This window comes from Neophocaena asiaeorientalis, unplaced genomic scaffold (genome assembly GCF_003031525.2).
Source record: "Neophocaena asiaeorientalis asiaeorientalis breed wild unplaced genomic scaffold, Neophocaena_asiaeorientalis_V1.1 scaffold550, whole genome shotgun sequence".
NCBI classification, from domain to species: Eukaryota; Metazoa; Chordata; class Mammalia; order Artiodactyla; family Phocoenidae; genus Neophocaena; species Neophocaena asiaeorientalis.
This window is the reverse complement of record NW_020173396.1, coordinates 863878-890533: the sequence shown is the minus strand read 5'-3', so window position 1 is coordinate 890533 and position 26656 is coordinate 863878. Positions and strand designations below refer to the sequence as shown.

The 26656-nt window shown below is 35.0% G+C and overlaps 1 protein-coding gene across 3 annotated transcripts in view; it reads left to right on the top strand.

The window, feature by feature from the left end:
• Window positions 1-26656, top strand: part of ARB2A (ARB2 cotranscriptional regulator A) — a 431289-nt gene that overhangs the window by 169381 nt on the left and 235252 nt on the right. For all 3 annotated transcript variants that reach the window (XM_024746976.1, XM_024746975.1, XM_024746977.1), the window contains one exon: window positions 8083-8301. In XM_024746976.1, the coding sequence (XP_024602744.1) occupies window positions 8083-8301 (219 nt within the window). The remainder of the gene's footprint in view (window positions 1-8082; window positions 8302-26656) is intronic.

The following is a 26656-nucleotide window of genomic DNA, read 5'->3' as shown; positions in this document are numbered from 1 at the left end:
GGTTTGCAGGGGTATGACTTGTTGACTGTCTCATACTATAACTTATTTGCTATTATTGTGTCCTGTCTCTTTGAAGGAAAATTAAGTTGTGATTAATGTTGGCAAGTAGTTGTGGGGTTTTTTTCCAAAACAAAGTCCTTTACCTCCATATTTCAGGTTCTTGTGACACTTTTTCCTGAATATGCATATTATAATGCAAAAACTTTAAGCCATTATGAATTTTTATATGTTTTATATATACCAAAGGGTCACAGATGGTAGAAAGATTTGTTACCATGAGGTAGAGTAGCATTTTGTGATTACAAAATTAATCTGTCTCTAAATCTGTTTAAAGAGTTTTTGCCATCTAATGAGCAATATAAATTATTAATATTTTCATGTTCTTGGGGACATTCACAGCCATAATTTTACCAACACAGCTGTTTGACCCGGTGACATCATGTTTTGCATATTTTTGCATTTTAATGAGTTAGTCATTTAAAAGGTTACAAAGAAACCATAACTCATAAGTAATTAAATTATTTAGCAGAAGAAGTATGAGAAGATCTTCTGACATAGGTCACTGTGGGAAGGGGAATTCATAGCTGTACTCAGTTGCACCTGTTTGTTAGGAGGTAGATGTGTTTAAAAGATTTTCCCTTAGATTATGAAATGGTTTTATTTGTTAAAATATCTGGATGTATATGTACATGTACATGTACAATGTGCATGTACACACAAACACACATACACACATTCCTAAGAGGTACACTTTCCTTGTGATGGAGTAAGTTTAAATAATACTCGTAACAGAAACCACAAACACAGCTTACTATTTATGATTACTCATCCTTGAAAGTCTAGCTAGATTGACTTTAGAAATATTTTATAATGCTTTTTTCTTTTTTTTTTCTTTTCATATTCCTCTTCCTATTGAAGAATGACATGGCTTCATGTAGAAATTTTAGGAATTTGTACTTAATTATGATTTGGAGTTTTCTACTGAGTGGAAATATCTTAAAATGAAAGGTGACCATAAGTATAGCACTGTACCTAGCATAGTGCTTGGTAGATAGTAGCTGCTTATTAAATACTTGTTGTCTAAAATCAGTGTTTAAAGAACGATTGACTCAGTGAATACTTGGGATCTTTCATTACGTCCTCATGCTTGCAAGTGGACTTCGGAAACACAAGCAAAGCACTGATATATTCTTGAAAAAACAACAAAAACATTTTAAACATGCTATTTTAATTGAGGGAATAGAAGAGAAAGGTGACATATTTTAAGATAAAATGATTTATGTACCACAGTTCGTAAGCAGGTTTTAAGAGTAACTTAAAAACAATATGTTTGTATTGTATATGATTGGGTAAGAGTGATATTTTGAAAGACCATGTGCCTACCATCTATAGCTACAGTATTTACACAATTTTATAATGCTAATAAGTTAAGAGAACATTTAATTCTTTAAACCATAAAGGCATAGCTAGCATGCAGAACATACATTTCATAAGATAAATTTGTCCACTCAACTCGGCTTGGGAACATGTAATAAAGGAGGTGTGTCCATAGGGTTCCCTGTATCCACTTAGGCATTTTGATCTGTCACTGACTGGGCAACAGTTGTAACTTGTTACTTCTTTTAGTTTAATGTATGTTTGTGTCTTTTTATTAGAATGAGAAGCAAAGAATATAAAATATTTCATAATGCTGTAGTATTAAATCATATTTCTGCCATTTATAATGAATGGTAAATGTTTTTATAATGCTATTGTACATTTATGGAATGCTTTGATAAATAAGATATTGATGATTAGAAAAGAAATTTGTGATATTTAAGCAACATAACATTCTAAAGCCTAGGAAAAGTTAGAAACAGAGCAGGTGATAATGTGAGTAAGTGCAAAGTAAATGTTTTAAAATAAATAGCACTTGGTTGACCTGATGTCAGAACCGGAGACAAGGGTGTGTGTTTGTCAATATATCCTTCATGTTTTACAGACTCCTAAGGGAACAAGGGAAGATACAATTTCACCTTTTCTGTGCCAAAACATTTTAATTATATCTTCTTCCAGCTACAGCGGTTCAGTAACCAAGGAGCTGACATTGATGCATGTGTTGATAAAGCTGCAAACATTCAAAATGAGATTAACAAAGATTTTGAGCAAAGGGTGACAGCTAATTTTGCACAGTATTCTGCATCTAATTCAGGCCAGCGTAATAATAGAATATTTTATAACTGTTTTGTTATTCAAAAGGACTTCTATGATGCATTTGTGTTTGTGGATATCTTTGTAGCATACTCAAAAATTATCCTATGGCATAAAACTATTTGCATCTGTGTTATAATGCTGAAACAATATTAAAGGGAAAAAAACCCTCTTATAATAAGTTTTTTTTGTAATTGTACTTTATCCTTTGGAACTCTTTGCATTTACCTTAATTTATCCCGGTACACTAGCTAGGGAAGGTATAGAGATGACAAACATATTTTCTAATATTGCTTAATGTGCACTAATACAATGACCAAGAAGAGTTATATTCAACTTATTTAATTAATGAAACTATAGTTTCTTTATGTTCTTGAGCTTCTTTGAGCACATTTCAGTGTATTTCTTTTCTCTTCTATTCTCTACTTGAAAGCAGCAGACAGTCTTCTTTCACTTTTCTTTTTGTTTGTGAAATTTTTTCTTCTTTTTTTTTTTATCCACTCTCTTCTCCATCTGCTTTCACTTTTGTTTGCTTGGGCCGTCTCTCATCCCAACTTGATAATGAGGAATGCAGTGTGACCCTGACCTCTATCAGCCCATGCATGACCTTCTGACTCTACCATATAACCTTTGACCTTCTCTTTGACAGGTTGATTAATTACCCTGTGTTATGATTTATGAGTAAGTGCTATGTAAAAATAATAGACAACAGGTGGTCCTCCGAAAACTTTTTGTGGCATGTTTTCTTTTACTGACTAACTTGATGAGCTATTTGAAGTTGGAAACTTATTGGGTGATCTATGTTGGTTCACATTATGGTATTTTTATACCGTGGAACACAACATTAGAATTTAGGGAACTACAAGTCAAAGCATGGTCATGACAGACATTTTACAAAATATTAGCAGGGTGCTGTTACCTAAATGCAGTTGGGAAGAAGCACAAAACAGAGTCAAGTGACATTTCAGGCGTTTCAGTCCCAGGTCACGTCTTGAGAAAATTGCTGAAATAATGGAGGGGGCATTTTTCAAGCAGAGCTGCAGCTCCAACAGCTATGTTTACTTTAACGCTTCACTAGTGACTTCTGATTGGTTGTCATGACCTCATCTCACTGTTGCACCTAGGATGTTGCAACAGTGACATATACATACCCTTCTTGAGAAAAAGATGAGAAGAAACACAACATACATCTTTCAGAAAAGATGAATGGACAGTAGTAGATGTAGTTTATAGATAAGACACTTTGGGTTTCATTTCCCTTGAGGATGGGCACTTATCTTCTTTCAAACCAAGCAGATAGAATGCTGAACGTGAAAAATGTGATTGATAAATCTGTGTAAAATGATCTCTTACGGAGCCTTGCCTGAAGACCAAAACAGATAGTTCCGTAGGTCAAAGGATTCTACTCTGGCCCCTGACCTCTTTGGTCACGTGTGGCTTGGCAGTATTGGCAGGTTAATATGTAGAGCTGAGTACTTTCAGCTGATTTTTTATGTAGCCAACCACAAGAGATTTGAAAAGATGTAGAATTTGCTCCTATTTTCCGATTTCCTTATAATTGGTAATTAATAGGCAAATTAACTTAGATAAATCTTCAGTTTTGGCAAGGTTTCATTGGGGTCAAAAGTACATTCTGTTTCTGGCCAGGCATTTTAAAATTTTACCTATTTGTAGAATCTTCTCCATAAGTACATTTCTGTACTGATTTAATTTCTTAAGCAAGATTTCCTCTTTGGTTCTTTGTGTTTTGCATCACCTGTCTGTTCTAGACCCCTGACCTAAGCCATCATTTGTTGATTGAATGATAAATGAACTATTATTTATTAGTAAGTGCATCTATAGACTTCAAAGTAAAGGAGGCCCAGAGGCCTGTGTATTCTGTTTAAATCACAGCAAGCACTGTGATGAATAAAATGCTACGTCAAGCAGTAGAATTTGGGGAGTTTCTGATTAAGATCCCATGGTTTATACCTTATAAACACAGGTTTAATAATGAAACTATAGTTATAGCTACAAAAGGGTAGAAAATAGGATGAGGTAAATTAAAGAGCTAAAGCTTACTTTTACCAATATCTGTCCTCTTGATCACCTTGATCTTCTATTAGACTGTGCGATCAAACGTTAGAGTTAATTAACAACTTTATGTATGTTTTGTCTCTTGAAATGTTGGATATTGGAATTGATTTGGGTGAAACATTACAAAAGATGCCAGAAGTTTTATTTATTTAGTTGTAGAATGTTAGATAATCAGTTTGATCACTTTATCTTGGTAAAGATAACAGAACTTTCCATGTACATTTGAAATGACCAAAATTTTCATCTTAGGAGAAATTTAGCATGCTTAAGGAATAATTAAATTAAAAATACTTCAATATAAAATGTTTAATGTTCTAAGCATTAATTATGGAGATCTCCTTTGGAGTGGCAGTGCACAGTTCTTTTATGATATTATATTTGACACCTGGTTTTATAGAGTAGTTTTATAAAACTTTATGAGTACATTTGTTAAAGGTTAAACTAGGATCTCTTCTTACTTATTTCTGTGTGTACTGATTGAGTTACTTGGGATAGAAAGAATTGATTTTTAAAATGGTGTTTATTCTCTTTTTTTAAGATATAAATTGTATCATTCTATTTAAAACAGTTAAATTTAACTGCTGGTTTGTGGTCTGCTTTGTTTACTCTGACTATTTACTTTGACTCCTTAGTTTACATATGTTAATGTTAACATGGAAAAACTCTTTGTAGCTTTATTATGTAAAAGGATTTTTTGGACAATGTTTACATGTGGCAGAGAAAAAGAGGAACAGATGAAGTTTTACTACATATCTTTAGGTGGGATAGTTAACTTTATTTTGTTGCTCCAGCTCTCTCCTACTCATAAAATGGTTATGAATGGTCTCTGTGAATATTGCATTAATTATCAGGAAAATTTTATTTGAAAAATGTAAGTTTTTTACAGAATGGTAATTGAATTTGCAACAGAGACATTTATTAAAATTAGCTCTCATTTCCACAAAAAAATGTTCCTGAATATTTTTGATTGTTATTCCATTAATTAAATTTGCAGATGAAATATCTAAATGATAAAATATTTTCTGAATAAATCAAATGTTTAAAGAAAAGCATTCATTGTTGAAATTTATATGATAAAAAATTATTTAATTGATTTATATAGTCATGATTTAAAAATAGAATCATTTTTCATCTGTTGATGCCTTGGTGAAAAATTGACATCATGTGTTTATAAAATTGGAGAAATGAGTCATGTAATTTTCAGTTACATAATCGATAACTTAGAGAAATACTACTACTTTGATGATTTATGTGTTTCTGGTTTTTATACTTATTTAGATGGGACATACCAAATTTCATAGTTCATTTAAAATCAAGTAGGCACAATAATTTCTCAATCTATGATTTGCAAAAATTAAAGTAAAAACTTCTCAAATAAATCTGGCATTATGCAAATATTATTTCTAGTGATTAAATTATAAACTAGGGTGATAACTTTCTCATTTTTGGTGACTATAAATTTTGTCTAAAGAATTTACCTTTATTTGGAGTTTATTCATTGTGTAAAGATGATGTTCATGTTTTATCAATTTATTAAAGTCCCACTTTGTTACCTTGAGTTTGAAATTTTTCATATTATCATTAAAATGTAATATATCACTATTTTCATCTCTAAGAACTCTAAGATTCTGTTTTGGTCTTTCTAACCCTAACTCTTGTAAGTATGAAAGGCTGTGTGTGTGTGTGTGTGTGTGTGTGTGTGTAAAGTTCAGTTCACTCAAGAAGGCAGGGAAGAAACATGACAGGAGACCACTTACTCACGGTACAGAATCTAGTAAGGAGGCAATTTTCTTTTTGGCCTATGGTGACCTTTTTTGACTATGTTCCTTACACCAGAGGCAGTGTACTGAATGCCTCTATTTCAGCCTGTTTAGCAGAGTGCAACAGTGTTCTTTAACTTACTTTTGGTGGGAGGAGAAGTTATAGCTGAAATTTGAGAAGGGCGTGAAAAGTTGTAAGAGGCACAAGGAAGAGGGGTAGGAACTTCCTTCAAATGTGATTTTAATAACTAGTCAAGTGTGTCCAACTGTAGAAAATCACCGAGTGACAATATGTCTACCTGACAGTGATCACAATGAATTACAAGACTTTTGAATAGCTATACAGATTAGAATAAAGCAGAACCAAATAAAATATCTTTTGTTGGTAAAACTTTGACTTACCAGCTAAGAAACTTAAAACGATCTTGTCTTGTGTTTTGTTAATGAACATTTAAATTAAAAAATTTGTGGAGTGTTTTATAAGCCCTTCATGAACAAGGTATGAAAGGTTTTATTTAAACACATATTGAGGAATATGTGGTATTTTGTTTATCAGTTTGGTATATATTATTATGTAGTTTTCATATGTGTAAGACAACTATATCTTAATTAACAGCCCTATCACTAAAATCAAAACTTCAGTGATCTTGAAAATCTCCAAACCATATCATGGTTTTAGGCAATAATATCAACTGATTAGGGGGGAAACTGAAACAATCCCAACGAAGTTTGTATGTAGTTTGTGAAATCAACTATTAGAAAAGCCAACAATGTGTAGCAATGTAGCATATTTAAAAATAAGGACAATTGAGTCTATGCTTAATATTGGCTTGTATTACTGCTCTCAGTTTTTTTTTTTTAATTATCATATGTTTGGTTTGGCAAAAAACAATTAAATTTAAACTTGATGTAGAAGATTCTACACTTACAGTTTTGGGAAAAGTATGTACTTTTTTTTTTTTTTTTTTTTAGTAAGGATGAGAATTTTTTAAGCTTTATTTTTAAGAGCTCTTATTTTTTAAACATAATATAACACATGTTTTAAGTATGACCTTACAAGATTTTACCAGACAAAATAGGGGCACCCACAGTACAGAATTGAATAGAAAAGAAAAGATATAAATAGCTTCAAAAATTTGTGTGGCTTGTCAGTGGTAATTGTTTATCCTTCTCTATTTTCTCATGGTTAGATTATTCCATCAGTTACAATATAAATGCCAAAAGTTTCTTTAATTATAACTATAGAAAGATTTGCCTTGCTAGAATTAAGTCAGACAGGAAAACATGTTTTTAAAACTTTAAAAAAAGTATAATAGCTCAATAAGCTGTATTTTAAATTCTGGAACTTGTTTCCTGGTACTAGTTCTTAATAGAGAGAAATTTTTATGGTAGTTGAAAAATAAAAGAAATTTCAGGATTAAAAACTTGGTTCCATACATTACAGTAAGACATTATTTTGTTTTGTGATTTGTGTGCCTTCCTGAAAGAAGAGAGGTGAAGAAACTCCAATATGCATAGGTAGACATTCTGTGTTCCTGATAATAAAGACATGTAAATCTGTAGGCTGTTTACTCCTCTTTAATTGCTTATTCTTTTTTTAAGTTCAAACAAATAAAAAATACTCATTAAAGTGCAATTGTAAAGGAACAGAAATCCAGCAAAATGTGGTTGGAATTGTAAACTTCAATTTCAAAGAGGTTATTTTCTCAAAATATGTATTATAAATATTAACATGGTTTGAAAGTGTACTTGCTATTTGATAATTTATTTGAATCATTTTGGGGGTTCTGGGAGATCTAGTACTTTTTTAATTTAAGCTTTATTATTTTAATGTGTTACAGTTATGTCTTTTTGATCTTATAGACAGTCTATGTTTATTTCTACACACAATACATAATTTTAAATCACTTTCTGTTGGAGAAATTAAAACTATATTATAAAGGAATATTTTAGTGAATATGTAACTATATTAAATCACTGAGATTTTAAGAACGTTTTTATGAGTTGTAATGATTTCTAATATTAAATTATGCTGCCTTTTTTGCTTTCAAAACAGGAAGGATATGGAGTAATAGTACTGAATCCCAATGAAAACTATATCGAAGTAGAAAAGCCGAAGATACATGTACAGTCATCTTCTGATAGTTCAGATGAACCAGCAGAAAAACGGGAAAGAAAAGATAAAGTCTCTAAAGAAACAAAGAAGCGACGTGATTTCTACGAGAAGTATCGTAACCCCCAAAGGGAAAAAGAAATGATGCAGTTGTATATCAGAGTAAGTAATAAGCAAGATCATTACTTTCCTTCATTATTTCCTTTTCCTTTTTTTTTAAACCACAATAGCAACTAACATTTATTGAAAATCTTCCATATGTTCAGACCTGTTCTAAGCAATTTTACATTCTTTTTCTTTCTTTATAATTTATTTTCTTAATTACTTTATTTTTTAAGTGTTAATTTTCAAAGATTTATTTCCCAAGGGTGTTATTTGAAATGTTTTCTGTTTTTTATTCAAAGTAACAAAACACATTCTTATTTCAGTGTGATATTTTATTTAAGTCTCAAAATCAATTAATAATGCACTGTACAAACATCAGTCTTCGTCTTGGGTGGTTATAGTTTTAATGCATTGTTTTCCTATGAGCAACCATCCATCCACAGTTTCTCAGCCTAACTTCTGAAGGCTGATGGAGGGAGGAAGAGTAATTAATATCTTAATAAATATTTAAGCTAGAATAGTTTAGGAATAGTGTAATGAGGGAACTCTGTCCTTTGCTCTTTTCTTATCCAGTGAACCTTTGCACTTTGTAATGCTAGCAGCATGGGATCGTTATAGCAGTGCTGCCCAAGGAATTCTAATTCTATAGGGGGCACAAACAATTTTATTTGCCCTTTGACACATTCTGCTTGATATACCACTGTGCATTATATATATGTGACAGATTCATGCAATTTTCAAAGCCCTTATTATGGGTGCTAGAAATATAATTTAATAGTACAGTATGTCCAAAATGCTATTGGGTAAGTAAAATAGTAAATTGATATGTTCTTCAAAAGTGAGCAATTCAGAACATTTAAATATAGACAACTTAACATTTTATAAATTATACTGTGAGATAGTAATAAAGTTTCAGATTATTCAACTTGAGCTATTTTTACATTTACTTTAAAATTCATTAATAAAATATTTCATACCACCTTTGAGGCAAAATATGTAGCTTTATAAGTTATTTTCTTTATTTTACTTCTAGTTCATGGCATAATCGCTATACTTTTGGGAATTGTACTCCAAACATTCAACACATTTGATTATAGGTCAGTCTGTTGAGTAAGTTAGGACAATTAAGCAGCATATCAATTCTCAGGACCCCCCAAAATATATCCAGATCAAGACTACCTAAAGCGTGTCATACAATGGATCAAGCAAAAGTTAGGCTGATTACAATATTTAAATTTCTGAAAAGCATCTCACTATTTAACATATTGTTTGAGAAAGAAAAACAATGATTAGATTTGGAATTCATAAGTAGCTTGCTCATGTAGTTATATTACTGCCTTTCTTTGCCATGACTGCATCAGGGTCCTGATGTCACCTTCTTCTCTATTGGTTGTCCTGAGCTTCCTAATTAATATGATCCAGTGTGTCAACTACCATCTTAAGATAGAATTTAAAAAAAAATTCCCCCTTATATCTGGATTCCAAAAATGAATTGTGTAAGTTTTTGAAATATACAAATCACTCGCAATATTCAGTTTTCTATGTAAAATGCAAACAAAAAGTGATTTTGCATATTAAGTTTTTTACTTCTTAAAGTTTCTTTTATTTGCCTATGATATGTACAGATTAATCATCTATTTCTGACATCTGTCTTTTAAATTTTATTTCTTTTCTATTTTCTCTTTATCATGTCACTATTGCTTTAATTTTTCTCTTTTGTTCTCTTGTATGTGTGCATTTTCTTTATTCTTTTTTCATGTCTGTTTTGTTTATTTCTGCATCTATTTTTTTCTTGTACCAAGGGAAAAGAATATTTTTATATCGCTTCATTAAGATCTACCTTTCCCTTTGTCTTTTTTTCTTTGTTTTATCTCTTCTACACTCCTGCTATTTTTACTTATCATGTCTTTTTGCCTCTTTCTTTCTTGTCCCATTTAGGTTTTCATTGAAAGCACTAAGAGACAAAAATAGACTCATATAGATAACACAGCTTTATACCTGATAATCTTAGTTATGAATGTTATTTTTCTTAATAAACACCCTTTCTCTTAAAATCTTCCAGAATTGTGCAAAATAGCAGAGCTAAGCTGACACTCTTCAAACATACTTCTAGATAGTAAGGCATGATTATCCTGTAGTGGGAAAGAGAATAATGGTTCATCTTGTGTCAGGTGCCTTAATCCTTAGGTAATTTTGCTCCACTCAAGAAGTGACTTCTAGTACTCTCCTTTCCTCTACATATCTCCAAACATGTATTTGTAATTTTCAGACACAGAGCATGTATGTGATGAGGATGAATTAACTTTTATTTATATACTTCTTAACCATTTACATTTTGAAATCAATCATCTATTCTTTGGAACAACCCCATGAGCCAGGTAAATCAAATAATTTCACCCTTATTTTATAGTTAAAGAAACTGATGCATAGATGGTACATTTTTGTCTAGGATCACATAACTGCTAAATGATGGAACTAAGTGTTAAAACTAGTGCTTCTGATTACTGTAGATTCTTGCTCTCTTTCCTCTTTACCACATTGTTCTAACTGGTTGAAAATAAAATATGTATCTGAAATATGAAAATTAAACCAATTATAATAAAAGCATGATATGATACAGTAAACTACATTTGATGATTATATAGATTTTTGACCAGTTATCATTTAATGGACACTGGTAAATGTCAGTAAACAATTTATTTATAGTATGTTTATAATATATAAATAATAATGTTAACACATTGACCAGGGGATTTTTGCAAAAACTAATGCCTGTGGCCACAATACATCTCCAGTCAAAAATGTGTTAAAAAATTTAATATGATCAATAACACTGATCACATTTTACAGATGAGGAGACTAAGAGTCAATACTTAGTAAATTTCCTGAGGTCACATAGCTCTTAACGTAAGGTCCATGGGGCAGGGACTTAGTCTGTTTTTTTTCATTGCTGTAACGCAGAGCCTAGAACAGAAACATAATAATAAATATTTGTAGAACAGAGCCTTCATAATAATTTTTTATTTGATAAATAAGATGGTAGAGCCAGGATTAAAATCCCAAACTACTACTGCTTTTTCTAATATGTCTTGCATTATTAAAGTATACTACTTGATCTTCTGTGAGGAAACATTCAAAGAAACCAAACGAAGAAAAATTACATTGTTGATCCCCTACCCAATCCAGTAACTGAGAAGACATTCTGAAAATTAACGATAAAAAATCGGTTTGGGGCTTCCCTAAAAAAAAAAAAAAAAAAAAAAAAAAAAAAATCGGTTTGTCATGATTTATTTGATACCTTGATTGACCTATACATTTTCATCTGAATATATAAAAGTGAGATACCCTAGTTTCTTTTTTAGCTATGTCATCATGATGCTAAAATTATGGATGAAAATGTAAATATTTATGCCAACCTATTGCTATTTCTGTTTTACACACTTGTTCATAAGAGTACAGCCAGGCTATTGTACTTGCTCTACCCTGTATACACTTTGTGCTTTATGGGATCTGTAACTTTGCTTTTCTGTTCTTTCCCTTAATTCAGATTCTATCCATGTTGTAGTGCCCAGCTGAAATCCCACTCATCCACACCCATCATATTCAGTGACCTCTCCTTACTAGCACTGTTGGGAGTTGTCATGATTAGCTAACTTGTATGGAATTTATCGTGTTCTATCTTGAGCTATCTCTTCTGTCTCATAATATTATCATCCATTTATCTTTCATGCCTTTCCACTATAGCCCTACAATCCTTTGAGCATGCTTTATAGATTTTGGAATTGCATATCAATCCTTATGAATAAGCAGATAGGCGCCAGCTTTTACTGTAGTACAGTGCACACTGCACGGAAGTCAGGAACTGATGCTACATTACTCACTACAATCCAGTCCCCTGGAAGGAGACCAAAGCAAAAAGACTAGGCCTTAGTCTAGAGATACCTAGATAATGTGACTTGCAGCATAGGAATGAGGGTTATTCTGGTATCAAACTGTAGCATAAGAGGACAAATATTCAGACTAAGGAAGAAGATCGGTAAAAGAGCTTTATAGTATGTAGGTGGAATATGGGCAAAAGTGATTTGATGCTGATCTATGTAATATTGTGTTAGAATTGCTTGAATATATCTTCCCTAAGACACTTAGTTGTGGGCTGTAGTGATAGGAAGTAAAGTAGAGGGATTAGACTTAGAACGTTAAAAAAAATAAAACTACTAGAAGTGGAGGGGGAAGGGAGATCATATGGCCACAGAAGGAAAATTCCAAATATGGAGGAGACATTTAGAGAATAGGAATCTTGGCAGAGCCTGGCATTACACATTGAAGATACTCAAATATTTATGGATTGATTGCTTGTTGACATCCATCAAAAAACTTATTCCTTAACACGCAAGATATTTGGTGTCTAGTTTTCTGACTGATTTTTTTCAGCATTCATGTGAATTTTTGCAATTGTTCAGAAACAGCCAGCTCTGATAAACTGAAGCTTTCTTTTTAAAACAATCTGTTTTTGATGCTCTGACTTGGACTATGTCCAAAATATTGCTGAAGGCTAATAAATATCCTTTCTTCTCCTCTGTACCTCTTCTTTTCCGTGCAGATGCCACTGGAAGTCATTTCTATCTAGTGATTTAGCAACCAAATTCAACTCACTTATATTTCACTCAATGATTCTTTAATCTCTGAAACCATTTTCTTTTCCTAGAATATTCAAGTATTTGACTTTTCTTTCTCTGGCATCCAGTAAATAGCCAAAATCTCCTGTGAATGTTTTTGCAAATACCTAGTATACACCAGCAGAAATAAAGTAGAATCCAGGCCTAAAACTTTAAGATTAGCAAAGTATAGTTTTATTTTACTTACTAAATGAGTCTAAATAGATGTGACTAACTATTGGATTATGTAGCACATTTCTGATGCATTAGGAGCAGAGTTTGAGAGATCAAAATACTTCGTCTTTCATGTGGCAACTTTCCTTAACTATGAAATAATGTACTTTCTGGCATACATTATAGCTTATTAAGGGGATTGATTTGGTCTAGGCAATAAACATCATGTCAGACATGCCTGGCAGGAAAACCTGCTTAATATGTTTTGTAATAAGATGGAACTTTTTGTTCTCGGAAACATCTGCCAACTGAATTCAAGAGTGCAGACAGAAAATGTCATCAATTTAGTGGTAATCCTATAAATTTAGTTTCTTTTTGAGCAACACACATCAAGACACACAAAATTCCCCGTGTTAATCACCACTGGTATAGTACTTTGTAAAACGATGAAACAAAAACATTTTATTTTTATATAATGTGTTAATTAATTCATAATGAATTTTAATATTTCAACTGATAAAATTTTAACAAGCATCTTGCCAACAGATCATTTTTTAAAGCATCTGTTTTTTAATGTGTTGGATTGAGAACTGAGTCAAATGGCTAAATATGTACATATATTCTTTTTAAAAACATATTTCAACCCCCATAATAATAGATACACTATGTTTTTCCCCTTAGGCCACCAGGGGCTGCTGCTGTTCATATTGAATTTTGTTTTCCTCAGAAACTGAAGACACCAATCACACTATATCTTTTCTTTCTTCCTTTTTTTCCCTTAGCCCAAAATCTTTTAAAATATAACTAGAAAGAAAAAATGAATAGACTTAGCTAGTAACTGAATAATCAATATAAGAATGTATTATTTTAAACATTTTCTATATTCTAAGACATCTACCTTTTTCCAAATAAACTTAAAACCTGTAGTCATTGAAGGCAGATTGTGATAATAACTCTTTTTATTTCCTATTTTTAGTGCCTGTATAACATTTAGAATCATATCCTTTGCAGAGAGAGAGTGTGGAGATGAGATTAGAAGTGCAAAGTCAGATAGACCTGAGCTTGAATCTCAGCTCTTCCACTTAATATAGCGTCACCTCAAACAAGTTAACTTCCTTATGCCTCAGTTTTTTTGTCTGAAAAATGGAATGATAATAATATATATAAAGTGAACATAGTATCTGACACATAGAAGTCTTGGGAATTCTGGGCCAATAAATACCATCCTGTCTTCTCTCAAGTTCAGAATCAATTGAGAAAGAATCCGATTTCAAAATCCCCTTGCAACTTTTGGTACCTTGTACCAAAATAATACCCCTGTCTTACCCTCCTGGGTTTGAAATATAGCATAGGAATCAGACAGAAGGAGATCAAAACATCAGCTTTGCTAATTGATGTAGTTCAACTGGAAAATGTGGCTTAGATCTGTGGCTAAGTTCAGACTTCCTAGTGTACTTCCCCCTGAAATGAATTTTCACCTTTCCTCCAAACATCCAGTGTGCCTTTAACATGGTAGAAAGCAAGCTGGAATGCATCCTTCCTGCAGCAGATCATTGTTATTACTACTTGCATTTTCTAAGAACTCAATACAGTAATATTAAAATATAATCATTAAGTGTTTACTAAAGCATACGTTAGTTTCTTCATTTTAAGGTTTTCATTTAAAAGAGAAGCTCTGATCAAACCTAATTACAGAGAAGGTTTCCATAAAATTGTAAAGCTTTGAAAGGGCCATAATTCTATTTCAAATCATCAGAAATTAATCTTTGTATTTTCATGTTTCATGTTACCAAAGCCTAGTAAACACAGTAGATTTTTTAATAAATATTTGATGAATGCATATTTGAATAAATGCTTGCTAACATGAACCAACAAAGCAAAAGAGACAGACCCTTCACTATATAAATCTACCCTTTTATATTGACTAGCATGAGGTTGAAAGAACTGTGAGACTGTGTATATTATGTCTAAACAACTCTAACACTCAGAAAATTAGTGTATTGTTCTCTAAATTCAACTAACAGCCATTTTTAAGTCTACCAAGCATTCTTTGGATGTGGTTAAAAACAAGTCAAAATGAAGAATTAGAAATAAGTAAAATAGTTAGATATTTAGATTTATAACAGAAATTACAGAAAAGACCAAAGCTCTGCATTTAGGGGTTTAGATTGGCCACTGATGAATTTTAGTGGGGGGATTCTGCCATAAATATAAGGTAGTGGAAAGAATAAGAACTTTAGGATGAAAAAGGTGCATGCTGTGTAACCTTAATTCTCTCGCTTACAAGCTGTGACTTTAGGCAAGTCACCTCTCCTCTCTGAGTTTCAGTTTCTTCATCTGTAAAATAGGGATATTCATAGCTACTAGGCTGTTGTATGGCATGAATGAGGTAAATTAATGTGTATGAAAACAGCCAGTGGGATACCTACTATTCAGTATATCCCCTTTCCTTTCTTTTCCCTCCTTATTCCCTTTCCCTTAGGAAATATGGAGAGAATTACGGCCAGATGACATCTCTCCCAATTAGTTTACAGTCAGTGCTTCTCAAACCTTTTGGTCTCAGGACCCTTTTTCAAATGCTTAAACATTATTAAGGTCACTAAAGGGTTTTTGTTATATGGGTTACATCTACTGATATTTTCCATAAAAAGAATTAAACCTGAGAAATTTTTAAATATTTATTTTAAAATAACTAATAAACCTATTATATGATGACATAAATAACATATTTTTATGAGAAATAAGTATATTTTTCCAAAACAAAAAACACATAGTGAGATGTGTGACATTTTTAAAAAGTCTCTTTAATGTTTGGCTTAATAAAAGACAGCTGAATTCCTACATTCATCTTGTGATATATTGTCTTTATTGACATTTATGAAGAAAATTTGGCTTCACACAGATATGCATTTGTATAAAGAAGGAGTGTTTTGGGCTTCCCTGGTGGCGCAGTGGTTGAGAGTCCGCCTGCCGATGCAGGGGACACGGGTTCGTGCCCCGGTCCGGGAAGATCCCACATGCCGCGGAGCGGCTGGGCCCGTGAGCCATGGCCGCTGAGCCTGCGCGTCCGGAGCCTGTGCTCCACAACGGGAGAGGCCACAACAGTCAGAGGCCCGCGTACCGCAAAAAAAAAAAAAAAAAGTCCGCTCACGTTTGGCAACGTGTGTACTGGATTTTGCAAATAGTATTCACTCAGTAAATATTAGTTAGAGTTATTGTATGTAATATCGTTGATTTACAGTCCACTTGCACCTGTCATTGACTCTCTTTCCATTTGTGAAGCCATGCTCTTAGCTCTTCAAATTGGGTTCCTCTTATTTCTTGTCTAAGAAAACATTTGACAGTAACTGTCTAAAATACAATTGGATTCACCATGCTTCTATTTGGCTTTGATCATGAATCACTTTGGTCATGTTCACAACTTCCACCCCCTTCTTGGGAAAAGGGGGCAATTTAAGACCCTCTGACCCCAACTCCTTCCCCCCTTGTGCATCCATTTGTATAGTTAGAAGTAGTTGTCATCATTTGTTTGTTCGTGTAATCCTCATAATTGTCTTATGTATTACCCTGACTTTACAGATCCTTAAATGAGACTCAGAAATGTAAATAGACTTACTCATAGTTACATATCTAATAAGAGTAACTAAACCAAGGTTTGAGCCCAAGTCTGTCTGACTGCAAAGCCTCTGTTTTTCCCACTATACTACATTGCCAATAATGAACATTTCCTACAACTGATTCTCTAAGATTTCTCTGTGTGTATGTGAAATATATATACATGAGTGAAAGGATAAATGGATCTTTCTTGGATTGCAGGCAATTGCTGTAATCAGAATAGTATTTCCCACATGCAACAGTTTATTCAAAGACCGTACTTAGAGTATTACAATGGTTAGATATATTGGGTGTAGAATTTGCGACCCACATACTCTCCTTGAGGGTAAGACACCCTTACATATTTTTTTAAACATCTTTATTGGACTATAATTGCTTCACAGTGTTCTGTTAGTTTCTGCTGTATAACAAAGTGAATCAGCTATATGCATATGTATATCCCCATATCCGCTCCCTCTTGCATCTTCCTCCCACCTTCCTTATCCCACCCATCTAGGTGGTCGAAAAGCACTGAGCTGATCTCCCTGTGCTATGCAGCTGCTTCCCACTAGCTATCTATTTTACATTTGGTAGTGTATACAACTCCATACCACTCTCTCACTTCGTCGCAGCTTACCCTTCCCCCTCCCCGTGTCCTCAAGTCCATTCTCTACATCTGTGTCCTTATTCCTGTCCTGCCCCTAGGTTCATCAGAACCTTTTTTTTTTCAGATTCCATATATGTGTGTTAGCATATGGTATTTGTTTTTCTCTTTCTGACTTCACTCTGTATGACAGACTCTAGGTCCATCCACCTCACTACAAATAACTCAATTTCGTTTCTTTTTATGGCTGAGTAATATTCCATTGTATATATGTGCCACATCTTCTTTATCCATTCATCTGTCGATAGACAGTTAGGTTGCTTCCATGTCCTGGCTATTGTAAATAATGCTGCAGTGAACGCTGTGGTACATGGCTCTTTTTGAATTATAGTTTTCTCAGGGTATATGCCCAGTAGTGGGATTGCTGGGTCATATGGTAGTTCTATTTTTAGTTTTTTAAGGAACCTCCATACTGTTCTCCATAGCGGCTGTCCCAATTCACATTCCCACCAACAGTGCAAGAGGGTTCCCTTTTCTCCACACCCTCTCCAGCATTTATTGTTTCTAGATTTTTTGATGATGGCCATTCTGACCAGAGTGAGGTGATACCTCATTGTAGTTTTGATTTGCATTTCTCTAATGGTTAGTGATGTTGAGCATCTTTTCATGCATTTGTTGGCAATCTATATATCTTCTTTGGAGAAATGTCCATTTAGGTCTTCTCCCCATTTTTGGATTAGGTTGTTTATTTTTTTGATATTGAGCTGCATGAGCTCCTTGTATATTTTGGAGATTAATCCTTTGTCAGTTGCTTCATTTGCAAATATTTCCTCTTATTCTGAGGGTTTTCTTTTCATTTTAATGTTTCCTTTGCTCTGCAAAAGCTTTTAAATTTCATTAGGTCCTATTTGTTTATTTTTGGCTTTATTTTCATTTCTCCTCTGTGGCTAAAACTTCCAAACTATGTTGAATAATGGCGGTGAGAGTGGGCAACCTTGTCTTGTTCCTGACCTTCGTGGAAATGGTTTCAGTTTTTGACCATTGAGAACAATGTGGCTGTGGGTTTGTCATATATGGCCTTTATTATGTTGAGGTAGGTTCCCTCTATGCCTGCTTTCTCAGAATTTTTATCATAAATGGGTATTGAATTTTGTCAGAAGCTTTTTCTGCATCTATTGAGATTATCGTATTGTTTTTAATCCTTCAATTTGTTAATATGGTGTATCACATTGATTTGCGTGTATTGAAGAATCCTTGCACCTCTGCGATAAACCCCACTTGTTCATGGTGTATGATCCTTTTAATGTGCTGTTGGATTCTGTTTGCTAGTATTTAGTTGTGGATTTTTGCATCTGTATTCATAAGAGATACTGGCCTGTAGTTTTCTTTTTATGGTGACATCTTTGTCTGGTTTTGGTATCAGAGTGATGGGTGCCTCGTAGAATGAGTTTGGGAGTGTTCCTCCCTCTGCTATATTTTCGAAGAGTTTGAGAAGGATAGATGTTAGCTTTTCTCTAAATGTTTAATCGAATTTGCCTGTGAAGCCATCTGGCCCTGGGCTTTTGTTGGTTGGAAGATTTTTAATCACAGTTTCAGTTTCAGTGCTTGTGATTGGTCTGTTTATATTTTCTGTTTCTTCCTGGTTCAGTCTCAGAAGGTTGTACTTTTCTAAGAATTGGTCCACTTCTTCCAGGTTGTCCATTTTACTGGCATATAGTTGCTTGCAGTAATCTCTTATGATCCTTTGTATTCCTGCAGTGTCAATTTTTACTTCTCCTTTTTCATTTCTAATTCTGTTGATTTGAGTCTTCTCCCTTTTTTTCTTGATGAGTCTGGCTAACGGTTTATCTATTTTGTTTATCTTCTCAAAAACCAGCTTTTAGTTTTATTGATCTTTGCTATAGTTTTCTTCATTTCTTTTTCATTTATTTTTGATCTGATCTTTATGATTTCTTTCCTTCTGCTGGCTTTGGGGTCTTTTTGTTCTTTTTTCTCTAATTGCTTTAGGTGTAAGGTTAGGTTTTTTCTTTGAGGTGTTTCTTGTTTCTTGAGGTAGAATTGTATTGCTATAAACTTCCCTCTTAGAACTGCTTTTCCTGCATCCCATAGGTTTTGGGTCGTCGTGTCTTTATTGTCATTTGTTTCTAGGTATTTTTTGTTTTCCTCTTGATTTCTTCAGTGATCTCTTGGTTATTTAGTAGTGTATTGTTTAACCTCCATGTATTTGTATTTTTTTACAGATCTTTCCTGTAATTGACATCGAGTCTCATAGCATTCTGGTCAGAAAAGATACTTGATATGATCTCAATTTTCTTAAATTTACCAGGGCTTGATTTGTGACCCAAGATATGATATATGTTGGAGAACGTTCCATGAGCACTTGAGAAGAATGTGTATTCTGTTGTTTTTGGATGGAATGTCCTATAAATATCTGTTAAGTCCATCTTGTTTAATGTGTCATTTAAAGCTTGTGTTTCCTTATTTATTTTCATTTTGGAGGATCTGTCCATTGGTGAAAATGGGGTGTTAAAGTCCTCTACTATGATTGTGTTACTGTCAATTTCCCCTTTTATGGCAGTTAGCATTTGCCTTATGTATTGAGGTACTCCTGTGTTGGGTGCATAAATATTTACAGTGTCATACCTTCTTCTTGGATTGATCCCTTGATCATTATGTAGCATCCTTCTTTGTCTTTTTAATAGTCTTTATTTTAAAGTCTATTTTGTCTGATATGAGAATTGCTACTCCAGCTCTCTTTTGATTTCTATTTGCATGGAATATCTTTTTCCATCTCCTCACTTTCAGTCTGTGTGTGTACCTAGGTCTGAAGTGGATCTCCTGTAGACAGCATATGTACGGGTCTTGTTTTTGTAACTATTCAGTGAGTCTGGTCTTTTGGTTGGAGGATTTAATCCATTTACATTTAAGATAATTATCAATGTGTATGTCCCTATTACCATTTTCTTAATAGTTTTGCTTTGCTTTTGTAGGTATTTTCCTTCTCTTGCGTTTCATGCCTGGAGAAGTTCCTTTAGCTTTTGTTGTAAAGCTAGTTTGGTGGTGCTGAATTCTCTTAACGTTTCATTATCTCTAAATATTTTAATTTCTCCATCAAATCTGAATGAGATCCTTGCTGGGTAGAGTAATCTTGATTGTAGGGTTTTCCCTTTCATCACTTTCCATATGTCCTGCCACTCCCTTCTGGCCTGCAGAGTTTCTGTTGAAAGAGCAGCTGTCAACCTTATGGGGATTCCCTTGTATGTTATTTGTTGCTTTTCCCTTGCTGCTTTTAATATTTTTTCCTTGTATTTAATTTTTGATAGTTTGATTAATATGTGTCTTGGCGTGTTTCTCCTTGGATTTATCCTGTATGGGACTCTCTGCTCTTCCTGGACTTGATTAACTATTTCCTCTCCCATATTAGGGAAGTTTTCAGCTATAATCTCTTCAAATATTTTCTTATTCCCCTTGTTTTTCTCTTCTTCTTCTGGGACCCCTACAATTCAAATGTTGGTTCGTTTAATATGTCCCAGAGGTCTCTGAGACTGTCCTCAATTCTTTTCATTCTTTTTTCTTTATTCTGCTCCCCGGCAGTTATTTCCACCATTTTATCTTCCAGCTGACTTATCCGTGTTTCTGCCTCAGTTATTCTGTTATTGATTCCTTCCAGAGTATTTTTAAGTTTAGTAATTGTGGTGTTTATCAGTATTTGTATGCTTTTTAGTTCTTCCGGATCCCTGTTATATGCTTCTTGTATTTTCTCCATTCTCTTTCCGAGATTTTTCGATCATCTTTACTGTCATTACTCTGAATTCTTTTTCAGGTGGGTTGCCTATTTCATCTTCATTTATTTGGTCTTGTAGGTTTTTACCTTGCTCCTTCGTCTGTAACATATTTTTTTGTCGTTTCTTTTTTTTTTTTTTTTTGATGTGTGCTGCTGTGTTCCTGTCTTATTGCTTGTTTGGCCTGAAATGGCCAGCACTGGAGTTTGCAAGCAGTTAGATAGAGCCTGGTCTTGTGCTGAGATGACGTCTGGGAGGCCTCACTCCTGTTGATATTTCCTGGGGTCTGAGATTCTCTGTTAGTCCAGCAGTTTGGACTCAGAGCTCCCAGCACAGGAGCTCGGGCCCAGCCTCTGACCTGGAAACCAAGATCCCGCAAGCTTTGTGATGCGGTTAAGAAGGAAGGAAGGGAGGGAGCGAGGGAGGAAGGAAGGAAGCAAGCAAGCAAGCAAGCAGTACAATATCAAAGAATAAAAACAAAATAAAATTAGAAAGATTAAAAATTATATTAGGAAAAATTATAATTGAGGGCTTCCCTGGTGGCGCAGTGGTTGAGTCCGCCTGCTGATGCAGCGGACACGGGTTCGTGCCCCGGTCCAGGAGGATCCCACATGCTGCAGAGTGGCTGGGCCCCTGAGCCATGGCTGCTGAGCCTGCGTGTCTGCAGCCTGTACTCCGCAACAGGAGAGGCCACAGCAGTGAGAGGCCCACGTACCACAAAACAAACAAACAAACAAACAAAAACTATAATTGAAACAACTGTAAGAAGGTAAAATAAAACCATGACAGAAAAAAAAGGGGTGGGGGGAAACAAACCAAAAGAAGAGAACAATAGCAAAGTATAAAGAATAAAATAAAATTATAAAAAAGATTTTATTAGGAAAACTAAAAATGTAAAAGAATCAACAACAATGAATCAACAAGGTAAAATAGAACCCCAATCTAAAAGAGGAAAAACGGAAAGAAAAAAATAAAAGCCTTGGCTATGGAGGCAGAGTTAGGGCAGGGGGTGGAACTTAGGCAGGGGCGGGGTTTAGGGTGGGACAGGACCTAGGTGGGTTGGGGGGTGACGTTTGAGCGTGGGGCGGGGCCTAGGCTCAGGACCTATGCATCCAGCGGAAGCCCTTGGGGATGGGGCCTAGGCAGGGCAACATTCAGGCACTGGACAGGGCCTCTGCTTAGGACCTGCGTGGAAGGGGAAAGGCAGCATGTGGAAAGGAGGGCCTCTGGAGTGTGGGGTTCTGGAGTTTGGAGGTAAGGCCCTTAGTGAGGGTGTGTGGGTGGGGTTTAGGCCCAGTGTGTTGGAGGCGGTCTCCTAGTGTAGAGGTAGGGCCCTGGGTGGGGTGTAGGGGCGGGGCTTGGGCTCTGTGCAGCAGCAGGGAGGCTCTGAGGGCAGAGACTTAGGCCCGGGAGCCCAAGAGGCTCCTGGTGCCTAAGTGGACAGGATAAGCACTGGCCACGTTCCCTTCAGTTCCTTTGCGCCCCTCCCCCACCATCTCCTCGAGGGTCTCCCCTGTTGCCGCTGGACCCCTAACCATGGGTGGGTCCCACTGGGTGTAAAAACTCCTCCCCTTCCCCAGCCACCCCTCAGGGGTGCCCATCTTGGAGGTCCGGCCTTTACTTTTGCTCCCCCTCCCCTCCCTCCCACTCCCTCAGGACCCGCGTGGCTGGAGGGGGCCTCGGTGGGCAGAGGATCAGGCCTGGGATCTCAGCAGGCTCGCCGGGACCCAAGTGGGCAGGGAAAACCTGGCCACGCTCCCTTTCGATCCTCTGTCTGCCCAGTGGTCCCCCAGTTTCCCCCTTCAGGCATGGGATCCCTTCCCCTCCCCCAGCCACCCCTCATGGGCGCCAGTCCCGTCCCACCTCCACTTGTCCTCCCCCTTCACTGCCCGCACGCCCCACATCCTACCCGGTTGCTGGGGTTCTTCCCATAGGTGTCTGTGGTAGGTGTCCTAGTTGTGAGGAGGTGTGAATTCCACGTCCTCCTAGTACGCCATCTTTACTCCGCCTTACACATTATTTTTGTCTAAGTCCAAAACTGCCCATCTGCGATCTGTGAGTTGCGTGACAGCAAAGGAGTTTAGATTTATTGCAGGTGAGGATGAGGGAGAGCCTGATTCAGCTTGTATAGCTGACTCAAAAGTGCTTTATTTACTGACGGTGATCTGTTTTTTATCCCTATCCTGATTTCAGCTTGTCTTTAGGTAAGTTTGCCTGTTTAAAGCCAATCAGCATGTTGCTCCCCCACCTCCCTTTGGCGTTTTAGCCAGTCCCAGTGTTCACTTATTCACACTCTGGCTTTGTCAATGGATCTAAGCACTTCTGTATGTATCTCTCATGTGTAACATAGCTGAGCAATGTAACGTGTTTACTGAGTGACTTGAATATATCCATTTTAGGCTTCTCTCATTTCAATTTGAATTATATATGTGCATTTGTAAAGTATTAAAATTGGGTGTTAAAATTTACTTGTTTGGAGCATGAAAATAAAATACCCTATGTATCAATTTCTTCATACTCATGTTAACTATATTCTCAGTGTGATTTTCATTAATTTAATACTAAAGGAAAGCCTTAATTATTTTTCTTGAAAAATAATAGATTATAAATTTAATCAGTGATTTATTTAGGGAACCCTTGAAAACAAAGATAAAATTAACCTTGAATATTAATCTTAATGGTCATCTACCAAAACTTTACTAATTTCTGTTTGTCTTAAAAATGGTTCTTATACCTGAATTTCTTTTCCTAAAATCTTTAGCTTAGCTTACTGTGTGTCCAATTTGCTATTTCTCTGTGAAATTTTAGAAAAATCCTCTCTTCCTCAGGAGGTGATTAGGAGAAAGATTATAGGACTCTGTCATTCAGGATACTATTATATTTTAAAATTCTAAGATAATTTGCCATTTATTAACAGTCACTATTTTTTATTTAGAAAATCTTTTAAATATTCTGGGCCAAAGTTTCTTGTTTCTACCAGAGTGATTATAATAACTCCAGTAATTTCCAGAACGATGGAATGGATTAATAAAATTTTTTTTAAAAACTTCGAATCATTATATAAAAGTTTAACATTAGAATTCGGATTTTACACTGCTAAATTAAGTAAATCTGGCACACAAACCAAAATCTGTTTTAGTCATATTATTGAGAAGAGGAACTCAGTTTTCTTGCAGTGTTACTGTTCTAAATTTTTGACAGTGAGGCATATTCTTTACATATTAAAAGGAGTGTTTACAAACCATTTAGCCTACATTTGTTTACTGTTTTATATAAAGAGTACATTTAGGAAGAACATTACTTATAGGGCAAGGATTCTACCAGATTATATATGCCGAAAGGTAATATTTGAAACTTGTTAGGTAGTTTTTAGAGACGTACCAAATCTAACTAGTTTATTGTTAAATATAGTTGAGAAAACTGAGATTAAGAGAGATTATATGCGTTGCTCTAGATTGTACTATTATTAGTGACAAAGCTGGCATTGGAACCTTGGCTTTCTATTTACCATTCCAGTTATTGAAATATTCATATTAGAACCAGGTTTTCCCCCTCTATTCATATTTGGACGTGGCTTCTCTGGCTTTTGTCTCAGTAGCTGATAGAGTTGAGGGGGTTGAGAAAGAAGAAAAGGATTTGTGTGTTTGTGTGTAGATTATTAGGCAGGGGAAGGGGTAAGTGATCATTAAGTAATTTAGATTTAAACCCAGAAGTTAGTTGAAAACAGTATTCCTAACATAGTCGATTTTAAGATCTAAGAGGAAGAATATAAATTTGAAAAGCTTGGTGCGTTATATTTGAATTATGATGTTAACTATACTTCATTCACTCTGAATGTTCTTTGTTTCATTTTCACACAGGAGAGTGAAAAAACTTCCCTCAGAATACTTGTTCAGAGTGCTCATATAATTATGCCATCAAAGAAAGGCTATTATTTGTGCATATATAGCTCAGTCAATTGAAGATTGCTTGGATTATCATCTTTTTTCATTGATTTTAAAACCTTTTATCATGTATTAACATCCCTGAATTTGGGATGCATCTTAAAAATTAATGGCATATCATGGATTATTTGGTGACATTTTTTTCCTCTTAATCGTATATAAAACAGTGGTACCTTTTAGAACTGATGGTATCTTAGATGGATGAAATATGATATGAGACAAGGCTGCCTCATTGCACAAATCTAAGGGGACGTAATTATTACCTGGCACCACCTAGAGTTGTACAGTGTGTAGACTATGTGGTCTTATGGGATAGCCCTAGTAGAGGTGATATGTAGGTTCATTCTTTTCCTTACATTTTACCCCATATTTGATCCCACAAATTATATAAAGACCACCTGCCTTCTGTTTAGCAACTAGTAACCCCTCAATAAATGTTTATTTCTTGGGCTTCCCTGGTGGCGCAGTGGTTGAGTCTGCCTGCCAATGCTGGGGACATGGGTCCGAGCCCTGGTCTGGGAGGATCCCACATGCCGCAGAGCAACTGGGCCTGTGAGCCACAACTACTGAGCCTGCGTGTCTGGAGCCTGTGCTCCGCAACAAGAGAGACCGCGATAGTGAGAGGCTCGCACACCGTGATGAGGAGTGGACCCTGCTCGCTGCAACTAGAGAAAGCCCTCTCACAGAAATGAAGACCCAACACAGCCAAAAATAAATAAATAAATTAATTAATTAAAAAAAAAATGTTGATTTCTTTACCTACACATCATTGTAGTCAGTTGTGTTCTTTCATTTGCCAAAGCAGATTGAGACCAGGTTTGAATTCCCTTCAGTTCTGGATGTTATATTATTAAGAAGATGTTGTTCTCTAGATGGTAAACTTAGATGGTAAATCTAGGAAGTAATGACTAAATGACTGGATTAAATAGAGATTTAATCCAGTGGTCTAAATGTTTGCATAATTACTTTTACTTTTAAAACTTTCCTTTGGAACATAGGAGCACCTCAATACATAAGGCAAATGCTAACAGCCATAAAAGGGGAAATCGACAGTAACACAATCATAGTAGGGGACTTTAACACCCCACTTTCACCAATGGACAGGTCATCCAAAATGAAAATAAATAAGGAAACACAAGCTTTAAATGACACATTAAACAAGATGGACTTAATTGATATTTAGGGGACATTCCATCCAAAAACAACAGAATACACTTTCTTCTTAAGTGCTCATGGAACATTCTCCAGGATAGATCATATCTTGGATCACAAATCAAGCCTAGGTAAATTTAAGAAAATTGAAATCATATCAAGTATCTTTTCTGACCACAATGCTGTGAGACTAGCTATCAATTACAGGAAAAAATCTGTAAAAAGTACAAACACATGGAGGCTCAAGAATACACTACTAAATAACCAAGACATCACTGAAGAAATCAAAAAGGAAATCAAAAAATACCTAAAAACAAATGACAGTGAAAACATGACGACCCGAAATGTATGGGAGGCAGCAAAAGCAGTTTTCAGAGGGAAGTTTATAGCAATACAAGCCTGCCTCAAGAAACAAGAAACATCTCAAATAAACAACCTAACGTTACACCTAAAGCAATTAGAGAAAGAAGAAAAAAAGACCCCAAAGCTAGCAGAAGGAAAGAAATC